Below are 27,545 nucleotides of genomic sequence, written 5' to 3'. Positions count from 1 at the left end.
CTTGGCGTATCGCAGAGCAGAGTATGGCAGAGTAGCAGAAGAATTTGCCAAGTAAAAAAAAAAAAAAAAAAAAACGCTTAAAGAGCTTCGGGTTCCTAAGACTTTAGAGAGATCGGAACGCGATGCTCTCGTACGACACAGGCGGGAAAAATAGGATAATGCACAGCGAAGTTCCGAAGGAATAAAAAGACAGGTAAGAATCGCGCCCCTTTCGTAGATGGAGAAGCGAAGGAAACTTTCAGCGCGTCGATAGCCGACAGATAAGGATGGAACATCGAAATTTATGGCGTGGCAAGATAGCAACACTCACGAATCCGTGGCGTATGATGCCGTTCAGGAAGACAAAGAGTCGGCGGGGGCCAAGACGACCCTGTTTACGAAAACATTACGCATTCTTTCCCTGCCGGCAAGACACGTGGACTCACCCTCGACGTCTGAGATTTATCGCCCCGACCATATTTCGCTCGCACTTCCCCGGTTATTATTGTCTAAAATTATTGATGTAGAATTGTAGACACGTATAGGTTGGTATCCACCGATTGACTGAAGGCGGAGCGGTAAGATTCACGATCGCAGATGACTGCTCGAATGCGTTATTGTCAGAGCAGTCGAGTTCGAATGCGTCGCTGCGATCTATCGCCAACACGTAGCGCAAAGTGCAACGAGCTGTCTGAATGCCCGGCCGGCCGGAATATAAAGCAGCCCGAGCCACCGCTGTAAATGGCGACGGTTATTGCTAGTTTCCTGTTATCATGCCGCTATGATTTGTTTAGGCATGGTACTCTACGTTCAGAAGCGAACGAAAATTTTCTAGCGTGCAATGCGATCGACGATTACGCCATGCAAACTGTTTCGCGTGCGGACGTGATAGATAGCATCGCATGCAGAATTGGAATGCGATGATCGTTGCTTATATATCTTGACAAATAAAGAATAAAATTCGAATATCAATTGTATGCTAGAAAAGTTCGTAAGACATCCAGAATAATTTCCTTGTCGCTATGCTAATTAGGAGAAAGTTGCTAAATAATAGTACCTATCATCTAAAGCGTACCTATTCAATGTCTTACATTTTTACAAAAGCAGCATTCAGTTGCAAAAATAGAAAATAAAGAAGAAATAAGTAATATAGACAAAAGTTTTACAAGTTTTGTGCATGCTATCAGCGTTTTTAAATACAAGTTACATTTGATGTATTAAATTTTTCATCAACTTATGCAACTGATAATGTAAGTATGCAATTTATTTTGAATTGTTATATTTTCCTGAAAAGAGACTTGTTATAAAAAATTGTATTCCATTAAGTTTCTTAATTTGTATTATCATAAATTTTATTAAAATGAAATAATAGTAATTTAAGATTAATAAAGGATAATAATAAAACTAGTAATTGCTCTGAATAAAAATATGTCAACTACAAAAAAAATTCAAGCTAGTTTTATTTCGGTATTCTTACATTTTTATTATTGTTATTAATTAATTATTGAATATTCGACCGTTTTTTAGTGAGTCGTTAATAAAATAAATATGAGTTAATGATTACTTATATTTTTTATTACTTTAATTCATAAATTCGATGTTTTCGAAGACGATACGATTTAAGAGACCACGAATACGCTTTAGGTTTTCTAAATCTTTTTGCAGCATGTTACAGAAAAGATTATAACAGATTAATTTTTTATTACTAAGAGATTTAACATGTAATACCTAATAAAAAACTAAAGATACAATTTTTTTATTTACATACATCCGAAACAGCACCAAGTGCTATAATAAAATATAATATATAATAAAAAATTGCTCAAGTGATATACATTTAGCAATTCTGTTCTAATTAATTTCGGAAACATTTATGATGTACCAATATACAAAAAATATAATTGCATTTTGTAAAACTTTTTACAATTTTTTATTAAATTAAAACTATTGGTTTTTTTTTAAATATATTTCAAATGGAATTGTGTATGTGTGTAAGTGTACGAGAGAGAGAGAGAAAGGAAAAGGACGACGTTGAGTACGAATTATTTGTCTCATTTAATATAGGAGTAATGGATATTCAATATCGTGTCTTCTGGTTGGCCTGATGAACGGTAGTCCTTAATCGATTATTTGCGATACCAAATTTCACATAAATTTAGATCGCATCGCAGCTGGCCGGAGTAGGAAATGTTCCCTGGGAATATTCGTTATCATTATTCGTTATCAGATCGCGCCGTGATATTTTACGATTTCTACTTCGTGCGGAGCATGTACGTCGTATTTATCGGTTACAGTATGAATTGTAAAACACATTGGCTCGGCCAACGATCGGCCATTGCTAACGCCGGCCGTTAGTGGCATTGTTACGTTTCGTACGGTATATCCGGGCGCTCGCGAAAATTTTTGGGTGGCGGAAAATTTATCGGACTACTTCTCGTGCGCAACGCCGTGAAAAGATTCACAGGTGTAAACGCGTGTACTAAACCATAGATGCGGAGAATATCGGGAAACGTATTACACTTTTGTGCCGGGAGTGTCTGAGCTGGTCTTGCGCAATGGTGTACACCGAAGCGGAACTTATCCGCGATCGATCGCGTCGTTGAAACTAGAGTTTAAACTATAACGGGTTACATTGGCGACAAAAATTGAATATCAAATAATAGACGCTTATATCGTTGTATGGAATCTCCAATGACGTTGAAGCGTCAAATGGATTTTGCAACGATAATACGCATCATAGTTTGCAGAGCGAATTATGCATAACTTATTCAAACTATTGAATCGAACATATTATTGGAGCTGCAATTCCAGTTCTATTGCATTATATCACAGAATATTAAAAAAAAAAATAATAATCTGTATAAATACAATGTATAAATTATATTTATTTCGCAAAACAATATTTATTTTATCGAAGAAAATAAAATAAAGTTCGAAAAACGTTTATCAATACCAAACGACAATTAAATTGATATCAGTTTGAATGATCACGTTGCTTTACCAATGAAAATGCATAGTTTCGATTTTCTGATATAAAAGCTTTTTTGAAAAATTTACGTTCAATACATCAAACTAAACATGCGCAGACTTCAATTACATGACGATATTATTGCGATGCTCTCTACCAGATTATAAATTTTATCAAATAACTTGCATTTGTGCTGTTGTTCCACAATTGCGAATGCAAAACATGTTATTTTAACAGGGACTCTCTTGTGAGACCCATATGGTGTCAAACTGTTTTCTATGTTATTTGAACAAGAGAATACATACTCACAGCTGCAATGTCATTTACAAATTCATGTACGACTCGCCTATAAAAAAGACGTAAAGTGTTAACGATACTAGGACGGAACAAAATTGCACCTCTATCACGAAAAGAGAGGCGTTAAGGAAGAATTACGACGATTGCGTGCCATACCAGAATTGTGAAAGCAATTTGCTTAATATCGATTGACAATATTTTGATACTTGTGAGCGAAAAAGACAAGATCTTTATGCGAGAAAACATTTTAAATATAATAACTCGTTTGTCAGAGACTATTTCGCTTGTGTATTATATTTCTCCCCTCTTTTTCTCCCCTTGGTGTTACGTTTATATTAAAACATTTTTTTATAAAAAGCTTATACTTTAATTAAGAACGTCATGAAAGACGATGACGCTTGAAAATGACCAAGCATACTCGGTATTGTCATATTGTATCTTAGCACAAATTCTCTCTGATTAAGGAAAATAATCTAAGAATAATAAAATGGTTAATATTCAAATATGCTGGTTTGAATACTAGCTATCTCATTATTCTCTTGAACTTGTGTTATAGTGAGGAGTTCAAGAAACTTATTAAAAACAATGTTTTCTAAATTTAAAATATAATGTATTTATGTAGGGTAGTGTTGCAGAATGCATAACGATCTAAAGCGTACCTCTTTAACAGTTTACACTTTTACTTTATATAAGATGTTTGTAATATTTAGAAATAAAAATAAAAAATAAATAAGAAATAAATAATGTAGGCAATAATTTAACAAGTTTCATCTTGTTATGTGCATGATTTAAAAAAATCAGATACGTTTGATGTAAAATTTTGATCAATTTATATAATTAACAAGTTATTTGCAATTTTATTTTAAATTGTTACACGTTCATAAAAAAAGGATTGTTGTAAAATATTTTACATTCATTCTATGTACATATTTGCAATTATTGTAAAAATAAAATCAATATTTTTATAAATTCTATTAAGTTTTATAATTTGTATCACTACACATTTTACTATACAAATACTAGTGTAAAATTGATAAGTGATAATAGTAAAACTAATAATTGCAATAAATAAAAAATAAATAAAAAATGAAAAACAGACTTTCAAAATGCGTTTTGTCCAAAATTTTATTTTGGACCTTTTACAAAATTTTAAAAATTAGAAAATTTGGAAATTAGTTTTTGACATCATATTATTCTTTTTAACATTTTACATCCTACTAACAGGCATTATTATTTTCTGTAAAGCGCTTAATTTTCTTGTGGTTTCTCTTCGTTTCTCAAAAATTGTAAATTTTGAACAAAATACATTTTGAAAGTCTGCTTCTCATATATCTCAATTAAAAAATTAATTCGAGCCAGTTTAATTTCGGTATCATTATCTTTTTAATACAGTTAGGAATTATTGAATATTTGATCACCCTATCAATAAATTATTAACAAAATAAATATTAGTTATTAGTTTCTTATATTTTTAATTACTTTGATTCATAAATTTGATACTTTCGAAGACGATACGATTTAACACAACTTTAGGCGACCGATTTTCTAAATCACACCTTTCACAGCATATTGTAGAAAAGCATATAACAAATTATATTATATATTGTTATTATTAAAAGGATCAACATGTAATAATAGATGCTTGAAATAACAAGCTGCAATTTCAAACTTTGATTTATATCTAATAAAGCACCAAATGCGAGATATAATAAAAAATAATTTAAGTGGTACGCATTTGGCAACTCTCTCCTATAAAGCACTAAACAATTTTTTACTACATGTTTTAAAAATTTTAAGAATACCATTATATCTCATAGTACAGAGTATTTTGCATTTATGTGTCTTACGCTTAATGACAAGTACCGTAATATTCGAGTCCAAGTTTTATTTATATAATGCTAAAATCATATGTACACGTATTTAGCATTACATGCGAGTGTAGATATAAATCTAAATCTCGGTGAAATTAAAAAATACAAGCGTCTATTTAAAATTATTCATGTGCTAGTTGTTTACGACCATAAGATTGTCGGTCAAAGCAAAGTATCGCCTTGAAATATTAATATCTCAATCTTCAAGTAGCGAGGGCTGTGTTTATCTACATACAAAGTGTTCTAAAATTATCATACCCATTCTCATTCCAATTATTTGATTAATTTCAACAACACAGATCGATCTTCTTCAACTTAAAAATTCGCTGGACTTTTATCTTTCTTTAGAATTTAAAAATTGTAAATGCTATGCCATTGTAGCAAAATTCAATCTCAAATTCAAACTGCGCTAGAAATAGTTTCAACAATAGAAATATTCTCTTTTATGCCAACAGTTTCCGGCAATTTTAGCAATGTGCTGAAACTTTATTAATTTCAAGTAACAAGAAAAACTGTTAAAGCATATTTCCGTTAAACGTATTCTATTGCAAAGTGTAAAAAAAGAATCTTTATACGCAAAATGATTATTCTGCAGAACAGCCAGAGTACGTATAAACCTACATACCCAGTGCGGTACTTTGTACGCGTCGTGACTCGAATGGCCGTTAGCCGTCATCTGTTAAGAACACGTAAAGGAGCCGCAGGAACAAGCGATTTATCACTGCAGTCATTCGTAACGAGGCTAGCCGATATGCTAATAGAATGATAAGTTAAGAGAACGTATCCACCACGTCCAACCTCGCACTGCCCTCTTTACTCGTCGAAAGAGATACGTCGCGTGGTGGACGGTAATCCGCCAATGTCCAAGCAATGTGTACCGTGTGCATAGATAATTTATACGCGTGAGTACACATACACGAGCGCGCGCGCGTGCATACGATCGTGCACGGAAACCGGTAATGGCATCAATCACTTGTTACAACCAATCAACCGTACGTTTCGTTATCCCGAACCGATGCGACGCGATGCATTCCCGCCCATTTCCAGTAAATCGCATTTAATACGCGCTATATGCGCCTGCCGTGCCGCTCGAGATTGCGCGCCGACAGGAAATTACATCGTGGCGTTCCTCACGTTCATTCGCGAAGAAAGGGATGCGGCGAACGAATCCTACCACCCGCACCAGCTTTTCCCTTCCCGCCCGCCCGCCCGACGATTCTCATCAGTTCGAACTGTCATTTCCGCACGCGGCGCCGCGCTGCCTCGTGCACGACGAGACGTGCGAGCCGCTGTCACACATTCTCTCTCGATGAGACGAGACAAATTTTTGCCATCGCGCTCGGCACGAATTCGGTTCGCCATTGTTTTCTATGGAGGCACATCGAACCACGGTCGAACGGGAGAATTTCGTTCACCGGAGCGTGTCACGTTTTCTCCTTTGGCCGCGTAATTTCTAGATAAACAAAGGATGATTGTCTGTAAAAGCGATCGGCAAACACAAAGAGTGCGTTTTTTATAACTTGCAGAATTAGTCGCCAGGAGCAATTTAATCAAAAGCACTTTCCGACGCTAACACGACGACGCGAATGAACGTGTGTATGTACGTAAGGGAAAACTTGCCAAATGCGTACCACCATTTAAACTATTTTTTATTGTAATAAAATGTCTAATCTAGATCAAATAAACGAGCTATTTTTATACCGGATGTCAATTTATTAAAAGTTTAAAATTGTATTTCGATATCTAGATGGAACGTTTCGATTTACTTGGTTCTTATCAACCGTAAGTTAAAAATGAATTACATTACATAAAATTATCCAAGATTTACTGTAGCTTGCCACACTTATTTTTGGTTACTTTCCTCCCCCTCTATGGGTTTGTGGAATCGTGTAACGTTGTATCATTGAACAAAAAGTATATCTACAATATTTTTTTGCTTATAGTATATGAAATCAATATCTCAGAGACCGAATAAACAAAACCCGAATCAAAAATATTTTATTCTCAAGTAATTATAATTTGTTAAAAATTCTGTTGCAAAAATTCGTAAATCTCAATCCTAGTCTTCAAATTATTATAAAAAACAACGTAAAAAGTCCTATATGATGCTCATGTGTGAGGAGCGAGAGTTAAATATGAAAAGATATGAGCGCTCTAATAAAATGCTCCAAAATTAACAGAACATTAAAATATAAGAACTATGTGAGACTTAATTGCTTGGATTTCCGAAACAGTCGCATTTATAAAATGTGCTCTATAAAGAGGAATGTTGGACAACGAAACATCACCTAGTCGATAAATCGGATAATAGTTTTTCGTTATCTCTCATGAGAAATTGAAGTATCCAAAAACTTAACATTGGTCGACGATCGTGTTTCTTTGTTCGCAAATTAACGTCCCTCTCGTACATTGCAAATGAATAAAAAAATACATCCAACATAATTACTACATATTCAGGTACGTGTATAACATAGTTTTAGATGCAAATCAAAATTCGAAATAGTAGCTCAAATTTTCAGTCACCTATTATTACATGTTAAATTTTTCAGTAATAACAAATTAACTTGTTATACGTTTGTATGTAACATGCTGCAAAATTAAATTGTCTCTTAAATTGTCTTCAAAAATATCAAACTTATAAATTAAAGTATTAAATATATAAAGAACCATTAAAATTTATTTTATTAATAATTTATCGAAAAAGCAATCAAATATTCAATATTTATTAAATAACAAATGAAAAGATAAGAAATAAAACTGACTTGAATTTAATTTTATAATTGACGTATTTTAATTCATAACACTTAGTAGTTTACTATTAATACATTTATTACTTATCAATTTTATATTAATATCATTTCTTTAGTAAAATTTGTAGTGGTTCAAGTTAGAAAACTTAATACAGTGTACAATTTAAAATAAAGTTGCAAATGACCTTATTGTCAAATACATAAATGAAAAATTTACGTCAGATGTATCCGATTTTCTAAAATACCGATAGCATGCACTAAACAAAATAAAACTTGTTCAATTTTTGTCTATATTATTTATTTCCTATTTACTTTTCATTTTGATCACTAGACGTTAATTACATGAAGTAAAATTGCAAAATATTGAATAAGTACGCTTTAAAAGACCGGTACGTATTCAATAACTTTCCCTTATATACGAGTCAATATATGAATTTTCAATTTCTCTGGATTTATTTCCCTTAAGGATGAATCAAACTCCTTTCTATTAGCTTTCATAAAAGTTTGCTGCACGTTTATCGGCATATACAATCATCAGCGTTTTCGATGGCCATCTATTTCGACGGTCTTTCACTTATTGTCCGTTGAATGTATATACTTTGAGTATATATGGCGTATGGTATATAGAGACAAGAACAACGACAAGAAAATGGCAACGAAAAAAGAGCGACTCTTCGAGACGAAGAATATAACGGAAAGATAAAGAAACGCGATGTTTCTTCCGCGAAAGCGGGTAAAAAGAGCGCAACGGGACGGAAAATATGGTCCGACGGGTGCAAAAGAGGAAGAAACGTTAATATCACCGGCCGGAGAGTTCCTGGTATTTGTATCACTTACAATTTACATTGAACACTCGGTATAAAGAACGCTTGTTCTCCGCCGGAGAGCATTCCGAACGGTCCGACGTGATTAAAAAGTCGGGACTCTTCCCACACTGGGCTGGCATCGACGCTAGACTACAGACTCTGAATAATTCAATAAACGCGCGTTAATTCGTATATATACGCGGTGGCATAACCACCCGGCTCTCTCATGCGTGTACAAATCCCTACTAGAGACCGAAACTTTAAATTGTTAATCCCATCACGTTGACTAACTTGGAGTATTTATAGGAAGCATCGGAATGAATACGAACAAATATTCGAATAAATTTTTGTTATACGTTTGCCACGTGTTACATATTCTGCGTGAAAATATTCACATAATGTTAAATAAATTAAAATATTATTATAACAATATTAAATAAATTAATATGTCATTATAAGTGTTGACTTAAAATCACACTCGTACTAATAAAATTGAAATCGTGCATTACGAATATAATTTATAATATATTAATATATAAATTAATTAAATAGTGTGTAATAAGAGAGAAAAAGAGGATAGAGAGAGAGAGAGAGAGAGAGAGAGAGAGAGAGAGAGAGAGATTCTTGTAATTATTACTGCACAATTTTGCAAGAATATAATATTTCAATCAGATAACAAGAAGTATTATTAATATGATTTTGAAGTACAGGCAAGTTTTTGAATTCACTGATTGATCGATCGTATTATAGGCAAACGCAGCTTTTATAAAACAAAGTTGCATTTGCACATAATGCGATTGAATAATCGATAAATTAAGAAACTCGCTTTGTTTATTGTAGGCATTACTAGCAAATATGGGACAATGAGAAAAATAATCTACTGTTTAGAAATAAGCGCGCGATACAGTAATAAATACCGCAACATTGTTTTTTGTCATCAATCGTCTTTTGTTTTTAGGTGAAATTCTCAAAGACTTTGCGATGAGTGAGCAAAAATACAAAACGTCTCTCTGCAGTTGATTACATTATATCTTTGAATATTATTTTAATAATTCAAACGCTGTTTCTCATTTGCTTGCTACCCCGTATTTTCTCCCGTACATTAATAAAAGCTACAATTTTTTGATATTTACGTTTCCCAGAGCGGAAAAGAATTTTACAAAGTTGTACACAAATTTAAGAAATGCTACAAAAATCTACTGAAAATACTAGTATTGGATCACTTTTCTAAATTTTCATATTTTTGCAGTGCAATTTTTATAAATTTCTCGGGAAAACTACATCAAACTAGAACAAACTGCAACATTCTACACATTTCTAAGCTCACTTTGGCGAAAAAAATTTTTTATGAATAATTACAAAGTTTTACTAAAAATATAAATTTTATAGAAAAAAATATTAATTTTTTTCACAAAAATATTGCCATAAAAATATCTACTTTTTTTTTATTTAATTAACAAAAGTATTCAATCTCTTGCATTTTTGCGTAGAATTTTTTCGAAAAAAAATTTCGATGAATAAAGTGTAGATTATCGAACACGTTGAAAGCCATAATGCAAAGGAATGTTATCGGGCTTCGTCGGCACATGAAACATGAATAATCATAAGTAATCATTCATAAGCAATTACAATCCATCCCATCCGGATATCAAATTTGTTTCAATTAATTTATATTCACGCAGGCAAAGTTCGGTGCGGGGCAAGCTCCCGGTGATTAACTGGCGTTACAAGTGATGCGCGTTGATTCGCGAACAATGAATCATTTATGTCAAGCTATAGGGACGACGACCGTGCCGTCGAAACGTGGAGATTTGAATATGTTAATACTTGAGAGGAGAGCGCTGCTTGGCTGCAAATTATATCGTCGTCCCGAGACGTCACGCGAACCGATGACGTCGACGTCCTCGTTTACGTCGGCAGTCTTAACGTCACAGATTCAACCGAAACGTCAGCTATAATATAATATCCATTCACCATTCCGTAATGACTTGCATGGTGCAGAGCGAGCGACTCTGTAACGGTCGTTTGACTGATTCGCATTCGCATGTCGTTCTGCGCGGAATTCCAGACGAAATGAGTTTCCACAAATTCACGATTGTCCTGCGTTAACTCACGCACATCGACCCGTTAATAGCTGACATGACTGAAATTACTGGAACTCTTAATTGTTAATCGTGTCTCATTGTACGATTTCGATTTATCTCGCCCATGCCGGCGCACACAAATTAATGCTTAACTCGATTTGACTGGATCCATTTTGACTTTGCATGCTTTATCCATTTACAGATGGCAAAAATTGGAATGGTAAAATATGCAAAAACAAATAAAATGGTATAATGTAGTTTTTTATAAAGCGACGCTGACCTAAAACCGCGATTTATGTAATTTTATCGTTTTCCGTTACTACATATATGCTGAGTGTGCTCTTATTGAGCCACAAATTTGAAAAGTCGTTTAACACTTTGACTGCCATATCTGGGTGACGCATAAATTTCCGCAAAGACTATCACTTATTTAACAGTTTTATATAATCGATTGAAATAAATATATTACTAAGTATTTTAAATATTAAAGAAAAACAATTAAATTACATTAAAACATTAAGAAACAATAAAGTATCAGAATAATATGTTAGATTTATTAGGCTCAATATTGAAATCAATTTAGTAAAGTGTTAAATTAACAATTTGCTGAAGATGAAATAAAAACAGGCAAAACAATTAAAAAATAGACATATATTCCAAATAAAAAATAAAATATGTTCTTACATTTCTTTAACAAATTGAACACTAAAAGCTAATTTCAATGGGGGAAAAAAAAATAAAAACTTCAGTCAAATATATATCAGTATACAATTTCAATGTTATTTTATGTAGAAAAAATTCATGTTTACGTAAAAACGTCGTTTTATAGGTAATAAAATTTTGTGGTCAATCGTTATAGAGCAGCCCGTCTCGAATCATCGCGCAACGTAGTATGTATACGTATATTATATAGGGACATAAAGGTAAGTGTTAACGTGGGATATTACCGTATTCGCGCACTGGAAAGTTTTGATGCCGCAGTCGCGGAAAACACGACGCCGGACATCGTTTTAATATCTCCATGGTGCGCATAATTACTTGTAATATTCGTCGTTCAACTGGTTCACGCATTCAGTTTCCAAATTTGGAGTGGAACAAATTGCGACAAAGTTCGCGATTACCGGACATTAATTCGCGCACAATCGTATGCTGCAGCGTCACAAATTTGCTGCGAAACTGCATAAAACTTTTAATTGTTAATCGTGTCCCATTCCTATCTCATGAGAACTTCATATAGACGGCATGATATAATTCGAGATACGTCCATTATTCCGAACTTTACTCGGTACTATTAATGTTAATACTCAAGTCACTTGACAACGTCTTGCGTCAAATATGATAAAATAAATGTTTAAAGTATGTTTAATAGATTTAATGTATGTGCGTGCATAGATATAAAATAATAATTATATAAAATTTTAAATATTAAAAAATATTAAATTCTAAACATTGCAGAGTTATGAATGTTCAACATTAAACAATGGTATTGAAATTTTATAAAAAAACCGCGATGGAATTTCTGCAAGTAATTATTTTATGAGATAAAATATTTGAGATTATATTAAAGTTTTATTTAACCTTCCATTTTTGTGCGCACAGAAATAAATAATATAATAAATTCATATAAACTTAGTTGACAAAGTACGTTTTTTTTTTAATAATCTCCTTATAAAATTGTTTGTATTTTGCATAGAAACTTTTAAAGTATAATTAAAAAAGTTTGTAAACCACCCAGATATATGTAATTAGCTGTTTATTTTGGCGCTATGTGCATTCAACCGATATAGATAAATTCAACAAAACTTTGTCGAATTATTTTTGTATTTTACATAAATAGAAAAATATAATTAAAAACATTTGTAAACTATCCTGATTATAATTTAATGTTTATGGATTACATAATCAGCTGAAATATAAAAATTAATTTTATATATATGTATGTGTGTATGTATATGTGTGTACGTCTCAACAAATCTTTCTAATTACACTTCAAATGTTGTACGCAATACACAAATAATTCTGTAAAACTATTTTTTAAAAAATTCTTCATCGGTTAAGTTCATACAAATTAAATTAAATATTAAATATCAGAATTATTATCTTTGGAAAATTACATAATTTACACAAATATGCAATAAAATATTTAAAAAATATTAAATGTTATTTAGTTTATATCACCTTATTTTTCTCTCTTTTTATATTTACAAAACTCTTTGTAAAGATTGTTTTATAAAAAAACTTATATCTATTTTGACACACCAGTATCATGCTTTCTCGTTTAGAGCTTTGTATTTCTATAGTTTTACTTCTTTTACTAGTTTTTCTACGTTGACTACGTTAATATTCTATTTTAGTATCCATAGAATATTAAAGAATAATTTATTATAATAAACTTTTATTATAATAAACAATGTTTTCCGAGATATTTTCACATGATCACATTGTTTATGCTAGTGGAATTTTCCCCTAGCGATTCTGGAAGACCCTTCTATGATCATTCAGAGCTCTGTGCTGAAACAGGGTAAATTTGTATGGGGCTTAAAATTAACACACGGTAATTCATACAATGGTTTGTTACATCAAAACAGAGTATTGAGTACATAAAATGATAACTTCAAATTGTTAATTAACCTACTTTAAATTTCGACTTCTCCAAACTCGAAAAAATTTGAAATATTTAACATATATTCTACATAAAGAAAAAATATTTTATTTCTACATAGATTGAAAATTTCACGTTTCGTTATTACTAAAATATTAAATTGTAGGAGAATTATTCAATACTTATTGTATTTCCAAAAATATATATTATTATAACTATGTATTTTTTTTAAATTATCGATATGAGAAAAAGGAAAAAAAAATATTATTTATAAAATGGAAAAAATATCCTTTCAAATATATCTTTCAAATTTTCAAGAGCATTTATGCAGCTATATTTGATAGGTTTTGCGAGATTAAACATAATATTTCGATTATAATAGAGAAAGTGATATCGATTCATTAAACCAATATACGCTCGATATATCGTAAAATCCAAAATTGTGTCCAATTATACAAAATTAAGCTCCCTTTGTACAAAGTTAAGCAGCCCTTGAATTTATATTTTATTAGAATCTAAATTTTCAGCAATCCAGGAAATCGGTAAAATCGATAATCATCTACTGTTCCAAGCACGGCTTCGCATTTCATCAAAATATAGTGAACGGATAATAGAAAGTCATAGAAATTTTAGCATTTGTGCGACACGACAGCCAGAAATTTCTCTGTGCGATGTGATAGAAATCAAATCTGCGTTAATGCCGCTTCGTGTGTTATACCGAACCGATCCTGAAGAATAAAATGGGACCTGAATCGAACAAGTGACCGCGTTTTTCAATGACCGTTCGACGAATCGACGAGATATATCCGTCGTCGATGGCCCCGACACCCCCGAACCGTCGATCAAACTTTCAATCTACTACATCGGAGGATTGCCGGGATGGTCCCCGTCGTTTAGCTCGGTCATGACTTTCACGTCTAATAAGCCAATTAAGAGAGATTACTGCGGCGATATGTAAAATCGTTTTTCTTCAACATTCGAGTCGCCAATTAATTACGTTCACCAGCCGTGTGTGCATGCGTGCGCGCGCGTGTATGTATGCGCGCGCGTGTATGTATGTGCGCGCGTAAATATTGAATCAAATTCTTCGTTTTATCATGGGAAAAAAATAAAGTAGCTTTGAGAACAAATATAAAAATCGCTATTTGCGCGATTTATCGTTTGTGAATATTCATAATAAAACATCGTCTAACAAATTGAGAATTTCTGCACGTATGTCAAAATTTATATTATACAAAATATTAAACGAGTAAATTTTATAGTATTCATAAAAGATAACCGGTATCACTGCGGGATAAAAGTATAAATTGTAAATTTGTAGTTATAAATTTAAAACAATATAAATTATATTGTTCAAACAAGCACGGAATAAAGAATGATTTTTTATGATTTTAATAATGTCTACGGCACAATTATATTCTGTTATATTCTAATATGAAATTTTAATTTAAACCACACAATCAACATTACTGTAAATATTCGTATTTAACTTCCAATTTTGAAACAAGAAAATAGTTTCCACTGTATGCATCCATATGCGAATGCGGATGGGAATTAACTCTCTGTAGGCAAACTGAATCTTTTTTCAACCTAGAATTTCACTCTCCAATTTCTCCGAACAAATAATTGTTTAACGTTTGAGTTAAATAATTATTTAGTAATGTAGAATAGATATTGAAAAGTAACTTAAAATTTTTTTATTTTTTTTTTTTTAACCTAGAATGTTAAAAAAGGATAGAAGTTGGATAAAACAGACCGCCAGTGTGCCTACAAAATAAATAAAAATATGGGTGTCTACAAAAGGTGAAAAAGTAAAGAAAAGTGTGATTATAGTGTCACAAGAGATTCGCGTTTTCAGCGAATGATAGAAATGATTATTTAATTATCCGCGACGTGCGATTGTATATCGGGAAATAATGGTATTTCGTGATTTGTTTGTCCGCGGCGTTACGAAGCAAAATTGGGAGGCTGCGTTTTATTAACGAGCGGCGATATGCGATCCGAACGACCTCGAGATACATCATCTCTCGTCGGCCATGGTTGTTGTCGTTTATCAAACTGTAAACTGTAGAGGATTTCATGATGGAAAGTCGTATTAAGAGAAAATACCGTATGGATGAATAGTGATCAATACCGCGCGGGGGACAATGCGAATTGATCGACAGATCGACGGGACGGACACATTTGTTTAATTTATCGGCTGGAGTTTTGAAAGCGGATCATTATCGCGATTTGTTCCCGCAAATTATTCACGGATTACCAACAGAGGACGGCGTCATTCCTCTTTTTATTATAGCGGCAGCTAACGCCGACGATTGCAAACGCGTAACGTTTACGCAGCAGCTAGTGGACAGCCGAACGTTAATTTGTTCGCTTGTTAATTTGATCAAGTTTTGAGGAAGCGATAGAGCGAATAATCGAAAGTAATGCCATTTGCAAGTGTAATTTATTACTCCGGCAATGAATAATCGCTCGCGCGTAATGCTCTTTCGCGTTTCATATCGCGATGATCGTGCATTCGTATTATTATACATAGCGCCGGGGATAATCAATCGTTGATTAAATTTTATGTACCGTAAGTTAAACTAAATTCAAAAGAAAACTGTTAGTTGTTTAGTAATATATTCGTTACGTGATTCTTTACGTTGGACCTTTAAGCCGTTTGTTCACGAAATTATATCGCTAGTATAAATTTACAAATAGATGAATTTATTTGTAATTAATAATTTCGCCTCTAATTTAATTTCAAAGTCAATAACCTTAAAATATGATAAATTATAAACAAGGCCAATCAAGAGGATTAAAAGATTAGGTAATTAATTGATCACGTGCGATCATTCAAAGGATAAATGTAATGCGTAGCATGCTAACATTAACGTAGAATAACGTTACGAAACCGTGGAAGCAGAAATAATATCGTAATGTATGCGGAAATGAAATATTTTCACTGATACGTGAATATACGGATTTAAAGTTAAATTTATCATTCACGGTGTGTTTTTTTCATAACTTAGTTTCGTAGCTTTAGCTCTGCCATGGTAGGTATCTTATTGATCACGCGATATGCAGGTCACGCCGAAACGAATCGCTACATCATAACGATGCGTAATACATCGCGTTGCGGAAATATTGCAACGCAGAGATATTAAAATTTCCACGGGTTTCATAAAACAGGAGGGTTTTTTAAATGTTGCATTTTCCGTCATAATTGCGCGAATATTCACCGAATCGCAGCTTTCCTTTTCCATCGATGCACTACGGCTCGAACTACTAAATATTAAGTCACGATTGCTATTTATGCGATTATAACATTGTTGACTATTAATTATATATAATTCATATAATAATAATACTTGTAATACACATAAGTTAATTAAATATTATTAATTAAAAACTATATGTTAAATCATACAAAACAAAGTAAATTTTATTCAGTTATATAATTAAATAAAATATACTCTCTCTTTATTTTTTTAAACTTTAAACTAATTTCTGAATATAAACGAATATCATGACTAAAATGTGATAATTCTATTTTAACACGTGTTTGCGCGCATTAAGAATTACTTTAGAGCGTATATAGAACAAAAGCAGTCCATTTTGTTAAATAACAAAGTCGGACTGTACTTATTATTTTGATTGGCAATAGCACATCGAGGACAAGCGAGATACGGATGAAATGGTAAATGGAAAAGATGTCGAATCATCGTTAAATGAAACGATCGATTTATCACGCGAATATGACTGGATTTACTTTAGTCGATCCGCCGTCTCCTCGTCGACCGATCCTCCGAAATATTTACTTATTGCAAGCTGAGTCACTGTTTTCAACCGTATCATTTCTTCGATTATTTGCGCAAACATCGATCGGAAAACAACGGCTGATAGCAACCGGCTGCACCTCACGTCACTCGCGTGGCAATCTTAGAATCAGAGCCGGAATTAAGGTGCGGTGAACGAGGCACTTGTTTCGTGTAAAAAATTTAAAGGGGCACAAAAATGACAATCATTTAAAGTATATAAATGATTTAAATGCAGTTGAAACTTTCTGAAACGACTTTGAGACAACATGCAATATCGATGTTTTCTAATATAGTCAGCTTCTATTTTCAAACTATTGTAACTCATGCTCTTTAATTGAATCGTATTCAAACTTAGAATAGCGTCAAAAATATCTTTAACTATTCCCGTAACAGTGGTTTAAGCAAGTTAACTGTGCGTCGAATAAATTTTCGGTCTTGAAACGCAGTTATAAGTTTTAAGGGAGAAATAGAATTTTCTTATTGGAATCACGTTGCCACGTTAGATGCTTATCAACATCATTTATTATTAAATTAAATATCAATTTAACATCGTGATGTACTATCCACGTTCAATTTATAACTGTTTTTCAACACTAAAAATTTATTCGGCGCACAGTTCCATGAATTTCAAAATGCATAACAGAAAATTCCACAAGAAATATTTATTATCCAAGATGTGACTGACCGTTAAAAGCTCTACAATTAATTATATTTGCGTTTTCACTTTTGTGATAATAAAATATAAAATATAATTATAAATATAATTATATAAATATAAAAATTCATAATAATGAAATGTTTCTTTATCTCAGCAAACTCATCAATTATCGTCATAATTAATATTTTTACTAGTGCTACATTCTATAAAAATTTTAAAAAGATTAGACTAGTAATTTTTTAAATCAATTTTAATTTACTAAAATTTTTTCACACGAAGCAGTATAAACGGGAAGAGTGAAAAATATTCGGAGAGCAACATTGATATTTGAATACGACTCAATTAATTCAAAATCATGAAGAGCCTGTAAAATGTCAAGCAAAGTTTTAATATTTTGCATTATTGTCGATATTTCAAATTTAAAACTTTAAATTTCGCTTGTGAATTCGTGCATGTTTAAATCTGTGCTTCACTTAATAGAAGGATTTGCTGTTCTTGTGAATCAGTAATGCTCATCGATTCTAAGGACGAGCGATAAAGAAAGCAAAAATTATTACAGATGGATCTCAAATAGTCAGTTCCATTTCTCTGGGCGTGTGCCCCTGTTGGCTCTGCCTAGATACGGCTCTAGTTGCTCGTTTTACTCGGCAATCCTCTTCAAACGGTTCAGATCGCGGGATCCGCATTATGTACGGTGACAACTTCACAGTGATTCGCGACGGATCGCTCGGGATTCAGGAATTCCTTGGTATTTCGGTAGCAATGGCGGATGGATATCGCGATGGATATCCGGATCAATCCACTCGATGATTCCGATGTTCAATCGGCCGCGCGACGCCATTCGACTCAAAGAACAATACGGAACGCGCGTTTGCCCCAATTACGAGCGGCGCGAATTAATCGGGCTCGCACACGGCATACCGCGCCACTCGACACCCTCGCGACGGTAACACGCTCGTACGAGATTCGACACCCTCGTTTGCGCTAGTCGAACTCGCTGTCGAAACACGCGCGAAACGCGCAGCGCGATCTTGGACTTCCGCGCCGAGTGTTGAGCATCACAAGAGATTACAAACTATACAGTCACCGACGATCTGACGAGTTGAAGAAAATGCGCGTTTGGCCGACTCGAATCAACGTGAAAAAATCTCGTACCGTTGCCAACTTCTTCAAACGATCGCCATGAATCATGCTTCGATCGTGCTTGCACGTAGAGAAGTTATTACACCAAAGGATTTTGGCACTGTCGATACCGGTTCGCATACTCACAATTGTTTAATCCGTGAAATATTATACACGAAATGTGAAACGTGATCTCGGAGCTACTCTGCGTTCAATGATTACGTCACATGATGGAAACACATAAAAAATTGAGTTTAAATCATCGCGTTATTCACGAGACAGATCGCTACATTAAATTTACAGAGAGAGAAAAAATATTTGAAAACAAAAAATTTTACTTAACACAAAAAATTATTCACTCGGTGGGTAATACCTTATTTACCTGCAGCCAAGTTAAATTAAAAATTTCTTAATTGATGTATTTATGTATAATAAATAAAAAAAGAATTTTTAATCGAATATTTTTTTTCTTTGAGATCTAGAAAATATTTACTGCTAGTTTATTTTTATATTCAAAATAATGAGATTTTTTGAATCTAGAAAAACAGTTTAATAAAATCAGAAATATACTTTAATGATTTACAGTATTTACATAATTTAATTAAGTTTGATAATATTATTAGCTTATAAGTAAAATCATTATTTAAATGTGAGAAAATGTAAAAATATAAAATTGCATACCTAAGGCAACATATCTATTTACTTAAAATTAAATATTTTTATTTAAACAGAACAAACAAAGTTTGCATCGAAATAAATAGTGTTAAGAAAATTATCATTTTCTTAACTTTATACTTTATATTTAAAAAAATTTTGTTTTTTGGTGCATCGATGATATAAACGTACGTCACGTTTTGACATTAAAAATATAAAATATCTTAAAAATGCAATGAACAACGAAAATATATACAAGAGCCAATGGAAAATTTTCGTATGGTAGCTAGAGGGAAAAAATCTATTTGAACATATTCGTGCAAATTTTTATTAAGTTTTTCAAATAGAATCTGAAATATTTTTTTTGCTATTCGTTTAAATACAACATATTAAATATATCTATATATTGATAAAATATTAACAAAATTCTTTTATATATGACAAGCTCTATGGATAGATGTCTTACAATTATAAATTTATATATAAATTTTAAAAAGTTTTAAGTAATGGTGTACGAAATGATATAAATTATTATAATCAGAGTTGAGTAAATTATTATATTTTTTAAAATAATTAAAGTTAAAATTGCTTAAAATAATTTAGTTACGTCAAAAATTACATGAATGAGAAAAAGTAATTTAGTTACATTAACATTAAATTAATTTAAGTTCAAGTTGAAAATTAATTTTAAAAAGCATTATTCATATTAAATTAAAAATTGTAATTTTTTTAAAATTAATTTACTTAAAACAATTACAACATAGATTATTAAACAAATTGAATATTTTATATATAAATTAAGTTTCTATAAAATAACAAAGAAATATCGTTTTTAAGTGAGAATGTATTTTTTCATTTATATCTTTTTATATAAATTTTTAATTGAGGAAAAAAGTTAATAAATTAAAAATGTTTCAAAAATAATTAGTTAAAAATTAAATCATTTTAAATTTAGTTAAAAGTTATTAACTTCTTTATTTTATTATGTAACTTTTAACTTTGTAATGTAGTTACTATTACCTCTGGCACTGTATAACTATATATAACTATAATATATATAATGAGGAATTTATATATAATTATACCAATAAAAATTAGACAGTTTTATATAAAATTATATATAATTACAAATATCGATTTCTTTCTAAAAAAAAGGCATGTAAAGAATATATCAAATACATCAAAGTCATTTTTAAAAAAAAGCGTATAAAGAATCTATCGAATATATCGAAATTATCGTAGCTTTTCCGCGATGCTGATTCGCTCGCTGCGCTAACTTTGTGAGCGACTATCATCGTGGAGATCGCGTATTTTAATTATGTGTATTGAGGGGTTAACAGTGTAATATTAAATTTGTAATTTGTTTGAAATTATGTAATATTAAAAGCTGTACACGCGCACCTGTTTCGTCTATATATAAATATATATAATTATATATATTTTTGTATAATTAAATATTTATTATAGACGAAAAAATTTTTTATCGGAAAAAAAATGTACATTTATCCTTTTGAACTACGTCAATTAAATACCTTTATCGTAGAAATTAGCATTCTTAGAAATAGAAAAAGATAAAAAGCAAGTTATGAACCAAAATCAAAGTAAATTTTGTAGATTAGTGAAAATGGACATTAGGCTTCTGCTTTGACTGGCGTCAAGGTTTTGTTTTGACTCCCACGGTCAAGAAGTCAACTAGTCGCCGGTCAAACTTATGCCGAGTGATGTCGGCGCCGCGCGCAGGATATCTCTGCAATTGTTTTGCGTCGAGAGCGAGTCTCGCGCGTAGAAGGGCGTACTCGAAAGCACTTGCATCAAACTGAGCGACGGGCGCGCGTCCGGGACGTTTTGAATTAGTCGAGAGACGCGCGGTAAAATTAGCCAACTTTCCCTTGAATCGAGGTTATCGCGCCACCGTTCCGAAGTTGCAGTCGCGTAATTCGGATCTTCCGTCGCACGAAACGCGTTCCGTTGCGCGAACGTTAGTATTGCGGCGTCGCACAGGGGGATCAAACGAGAAAGAATCCAAATATAGAAAAGTATCCAAATTTATAAAAAATAAAAAAAGTATCATTATAGAGTAACATATATACATATAAATTCAAAAAGAAGTATCTAAATACTTATTATTTATTAGTATAATTTATTGTTTCCATATGTTTTAATAAAAATATATTTATTGTAAAGTATTAGAATAAATGTATCGTTAATAATCGGAAATTTTAGACTATCATTCTTACAACGTTTCAAAGATTTAAGAAATCTTATGTAGGATTTGAAGTATATAACGAAATAACTTTATAAACCCCCCTGTACTTATTTTATTCTTAGAGCAGATAATTTATATGAAAAGAAATGCTGTAGAATTATAAATCTTTATAACTTTTTATCTTTGTGTAAAGCTGCAAATTTATTTACATTTCTTCAAAATTAAAATTCGATGTGAATTTAAAGATTATATTATTATGTATTATATTCGATCAGTTTCAACTGATACGATATATATCATATTCGATCAATTTCGATTTAATGCAATTACGATTGCAGGACAAATGCCTAATCCAAATAGAACATAAAGTCATAAGAACACCATAATGCTGTCATTCTGACTTTATTTGTCATTCACTTATAAATCAACATTATTATTGTCATCAAGTAACAAATGAACAATTTTCGATATTATTGATACTTCTGTGTTCTATCCGGGAACATAGAAACGTAATAACTTGAATAATAAAATATTTGAAAAATCAATTTTTTTCAAAAATTGAGTTTATCGTTATTGATCCTTTTCCATACAGCTGGTATGAAACATTTCAAATGTTTTCGCGTTTTCAAAATGTTTTACCGTCCGATATTTTTTGCTCACCTTATACATGTAAATCTTCATTTTTGGATTATTATACATATATATCGGAAAGATATTATAAATAAACATTGCACAATTAACAAATTATATAATTTTCTCCGCAATTTACATGCACGGCACCATTGAGCATCGCATGGGGGACGTCAGCATCGTTTGCGTCGGATCAATATTGCGAACAATGCATTTTGCGATGTTTACTCGTCTCGGGAGCGGAGCAGGCAGAAGGGAGGAGAAGGGAGGAGGAGAGGGGGAGTGCGTACGCGATTACATGACGGGCGATTATCGCGTTTGCGCTAATTGGCGCGAAGATTCGCGGTTAAACCGCGCTCCCTCGACCGGTTGATATCCGCGCACGGCTGAGTATCTGAAGTGAAACGGATCGATCGACGGAGTGCGAGTGCCCGAAGCGAGATGGATCGATCGGCGTTGAGGCGGCGACAGCGACGGCGTCGACCGACTACGGCGTCAACTGGTGAACAGTTATTCGCTTATTATGGTATTTGAACGATGAATCGACCGTTACTTTGCTCGCGACAATTTTATGGCGGCGCCATATTTACGTAAACGCCCTCCCGCCATTCGTGGATCCGGTATTGTGCTTCCTTCGTTTTATCTGGCGACGCTCCCCTCGGGTTCGATAAACTGGAGAATCAAATTTGGAACTGTAACGAGCCCCGTTGATTGCTCGCCGCAAATCCTCGCAGCTTTCACGAGAAATGAACACGTAAATAGTCCAACTACGCGTCTCATTCTGTCAATATAAGAGACGCTTTTTTTTAATGACACGCGATTTATTTTGGTAAAACCCACTTTAGATTTGTAAGTCGCCGTCAGATTTCAGAATAATTTTTTTCTGTTCACAATACCATACGCCACATGTTTTGACGTATGCACATTTGATGTATCTATGTATATTTTACCGTCCATATGAACCATTTTTCAATAGCATCGTGTGAATCGCGATCATTTATGTCAGGTACCACTTTTCTCGTGATAAATTAGTTGTGAAAAATCGGAAAAAAATTTTTTATTGTATTATATTTCTACCTTGTATTCTAAACATTTTCAAACTCAGATATTATATGAAATATAAAATATAAAACATGGAGTTACGTTATTTGAAATTTTGACTGTTTGTTACAAAATCCGGTTCACACGAAGAGTTTGTAATCCCCGTTAGGGGGACATATACAAATATTGCACAACAATGGCATCATGAATTGACAAAAATTTTGCAATCATTGTGCTAAGATGATAATCATAACGTAACAGTTTTGTCAAAATAAAATTTCTAAATAATATTTGGTAAAAATTAGGCAAATCTAAGTTTAAAATATAAATATTTTATAATTATTTCAAAAATCATATGATTCTTTATGTAAAATGTTATTATGCTAAATATATATATAATATTTCATGTTAGAATACTTCTACATAATTTAGGAATAATTATACATTTTTGTAAAGATATATATGAATTAATTATATTTCTAAATGTTTCATACATATTACATAGCTAAAATATTTGTTCAATTATTAAATAACATCTTCCAAATTTAATTTTACAAATATATCGTTAAGATGATTCGCCATATTATTTTAGTTTTGCTAAAATATTATTTCAAAATTAATTACGTAAATAATTGTCAATATTTTATAAGAGATCAATACTTCTACATCCATTTTTGTAATTATATACGTATATAATTATAAATTATAAATTTTATGCAAAATTTCGTCATTTAATTTAGATCCATTCTTGCAAATTGCATTATGTTACTTTACTTTTATAGTTAGCATATATAATATAAAACATGATTTTATATTTTTCAGCTATAAATCGGCAAGCCGCGAAAAATTCATGAGCGATCCGCATGCGGGTCGCGGATTGTGCATCACTAGTCTAGAATGAACTTAGCGTGACCAAGTTCCGATTAATGTAATTGGCAATTATCTCAATCGTCAGAATCGCATACAACAACACTTCGAACTGTACAATCCATTACCTCTAGCCTAGTTTTTCTTTTTATATGTTAAACAAAAAAAAAGTAATATTTCTATATTAACGAAATTGTGAAGCTATTGTTTGATAAATTAATCGCTGATTGATTTTAGCCGAGGTCGGCCTTTTAATGCGCAAGCTTTGTTGTAACAACGTCCCATGCGGCCGTCAATCATTTTTTAAATTATATTTTATATAGAAAATTAATAGAATATTAAAGCATAGAATAGTAAATTTCGTTTTTAAAGACGGCTCTCTTATCTGTTTTAATTTTAATAAATTTTGCCTGTTTTAAATTATTCTTTAATAGATTATTAAGAATGTCTAGTTTTGATTAGAGAACGCTTTTTAAATATTAAAAGAAAAATAATTTTTTTTAATGAGATTTATTAATATAGAAATGCTGATTGAGATATTTCATGTATCACATTTAAGACCCTAAAACAAATTATCGACATTTTCTTATTAGAAAAGATCTTTAAATTGACTTTAAAGCACGGAGGAAATCAGAGAAAAAGAGAGAAAGAAAGAAAGAGAGAGAGAGAGAGAGAGAGAGAGAGTACCAAATTCTTTTATACGCACGTAAAGTACACAAAAATAAAGGGAGCAAGAGGCAATTTTATGTGAAATTTTCAAGCAAAAAAAAATTGTAAACATAATACATATTTTAAAGTTTAAAACATTTTTCTTTGTTATTGGCATGAAATTGCTCTTTACCATTTTCATTTTGTATTCTTTAATTCTGTACAAGAATTTGGAACTCTCTTTTTGTAAAATCAATTCTAAGATATCTTCTAATAAAAAATAATAATTTGCCTTAGAATTACAAAAAAAAAATTACATTATTATTAGTAATATTTGGACTATCAATATATGGTATCAATATATGGTAAACTACTAAACTTTGTACCAGTTATGTCGCCAAAAACAAAAACAAATATTTTTAAGAAATTAAGAATAATTATGTGTTGTCATGCTCATAAAAGAATTGCCATTATAAGTCGCGAAATATGTGCATAAAACTCTCTTAAAATTAGTTTCCTCTAATTTGCACGTTAATATTTTAATTTGCTTGCCAAAAAAGTGTTGCAAAAAACCTGTTTTTTCTACATCAAAAAAATTATATTCTCAAAATAAAAGAATAGTATACGTATACTTTGCAAGCTCTCACACAAAAAAATAAATTTTTAATTCACGTATATTTTTATTCTTGGATGCTATTTGCTTTCATTTAAGTATGAAATGCTCTCTTCAATTACAACTGTTCACTTGCATCAATAATAAATATATATGTGCGAAGTATATTTTATTCTTAAAATCGTATGCTTGTTTCTTATATCATATTGTTCTCACGACAAGCTCAATCACATTATGTGAAAGTTATTTATTCTTAAATTAAAAATTATACGTTTAAAAGTGCGCTTAACTTATACTCGAAGCTCACTTGTTTTGCGTTCACGAGCAATAATGTAGTTGATAGAAGTAAAAATTACTGGCGTTGCATTTCGTTTCTTCCACCAGTAAAAATAGTAGACGATCTCAAATAGTCCGAAACGTCATAAAAATTTTCAGATTTAAAATTGCAGATATTTCAACGTTATCGATGATTGCAAAAAGATCTCCCTAAAAGTCGTTGCGGTAGTCTCGCGCAGCGAAAGAAACTCTTGCTTGCCCAAAGCGCGCGTGCACGCCGTCTCTGTTAAAGCCCCAGTCGTTGGGTCGTTGACCGCACATGTCCCCAACTGACAGGCGCACGTGCGCGCCGTCTGGGTCGCCTCCCCACTCTCCTCGGCCAACGGGATCGTGCGTGGTCAACGACCCGAGTGGGGCTTTAACAAAGACGACGTGCACGCGCGCCTTGGGCAAGCGGAGTTTCTCGCTGCGCGAGACTACCGCGACTTTTAGGGAGATCTTCTTACATCTCATTGCGTTGTAAAAACTCTCGTAACTCATTTGCAGAGCTGAGTAATTAAAAAATTAAAAGTTAAATAATAAAATTAATAACTTGTAACTTAAATTATTTAATTGTAAATAATTTAATTTTTAACTTCAACTATTTATTTTTGAAACACATACACTTTAATTTATTAACTTTTTACCAAAATTAAAAATTTATTTGTATAAAAAAAATTACAAAAGAAACAATTTTAAAAGAAGAAAAAACAAAAGAAAAAACAGTTTAAAATAAAAAATGAAAAAGAAGAAAATAGGAGAACAAATATACACAAAAAAATAATAAACATTTTTAATAACCGCTGGATTAAATGTAATATTTTGAAATTTTGATATAAAAATAAAAATTTATTCAATAAAATACTATTTTCTTTTCTGTCTTTCAGAAAAAATCACATGTAATAGACGGATAGATATTATAAAACGTTGGATATAAAAGAAAAATATAAAATAATAACAAATGAAAGGTAAAAGAAGAAAAGAATTTTTAAATATGGAAAAAAATGAAGTTGAAGAAAAAAAAGGAAAAAAAAAGAAAAAGGAAAAAATAAAAAAAATCTATATTTTAATAATATTAATCATTCATGTAACATTTATTATAAAAAGTATAAGTTAGAATCATAAATCAGCATTAAAAAATTAAAGAAACACTGCATAAGCCTTACATTGAAACATTATAATATTATATGAAAGTTGCAAAAGATTTCTGTAATATTACAACAAGCTTGCGGTAACGTTGAAATGTTCGCAATTTTAAACCTGAAAATCTTTATGACGTTTCGAACTATTTGGGATCGTCTACTGGTTTTACTGGTGGAAGAAACAAAACGCAACGCCAGTAATTTTTACTTCTGCCAACTGCATTATTTTTACTAGTAATACCAAACTCATTTTTGAACAGACTATCAATGATTATAAATTATGAAATAAGTAAGAATAGTTTCGTAAAGTATTATATTCATAAAGCATGCTTCCAAAATATAATTCAAACTATCAAAGATAAGTAAAATGTTCAGCTCGTCCTATCTAAAGCATGTCCATAATTAACAGATGGTTGTCTGTACACACAGGCAAATCTGCCGCAGCAAATCCATATTTAAAGTGAAATCTGTCGCAGCAGACCCGGCCGT

The 27,545-nt window shown here is 31.8% G+C and overlaps 1 protein-coding gene across 5 annotated transcripts in view; it reads right to left on the bottom strand.

The window, feature by feature from the left end:
* Positions 1-27,545, bottom strand: part of LOC105202438 (zwei Ig domain protein zig-8) — a 368,807-nt gene that overhangs the window by 283,307 nt on the left and 57,955 nt on the right. For 2 of the 5 annotated variants that reach the window (XR_005575284.1, XM_039452173.1), the window contains exon 1: positions 426-1,170. The exons of 2 other annotated variants lie outside the window; for them this stretch is intronic. Coding sequence is in view for 1 of the 3 variants with exons in the window: in XM_039452173.1 (XP_039308107.1) it covers positions 426-457 (32 nt within the window). In the remaining 2 variants the exon portion in view is untranslated. Of the gene's footprint in view, positions 1-310; positions 386-425; positions 1,171-27,545 lie in introns of those variants that run through there. One more of the 5 variants, XM_039452176.1, reaches the window with a different exon arrangement.

This window comes from Solenopsis invicta, chromosome 7, assembly GCF_016802725.1.
Source record: "Solenopsis invicta isolate M01_SB chromosome 7, UNIL_Sinv_3.0, whole genome shotgun sequence".
Classification (NCBI taxonomy): domain Eukaryota; kingdom Metazoa; phylum Arthropoda; class Insecta; order Hymenoptera; family Formicidae; genus Solenopsis; species Solenopsis invicta.
This window is presented reverse-complemented; position numbering and strand designations above follow the sequence as displayed.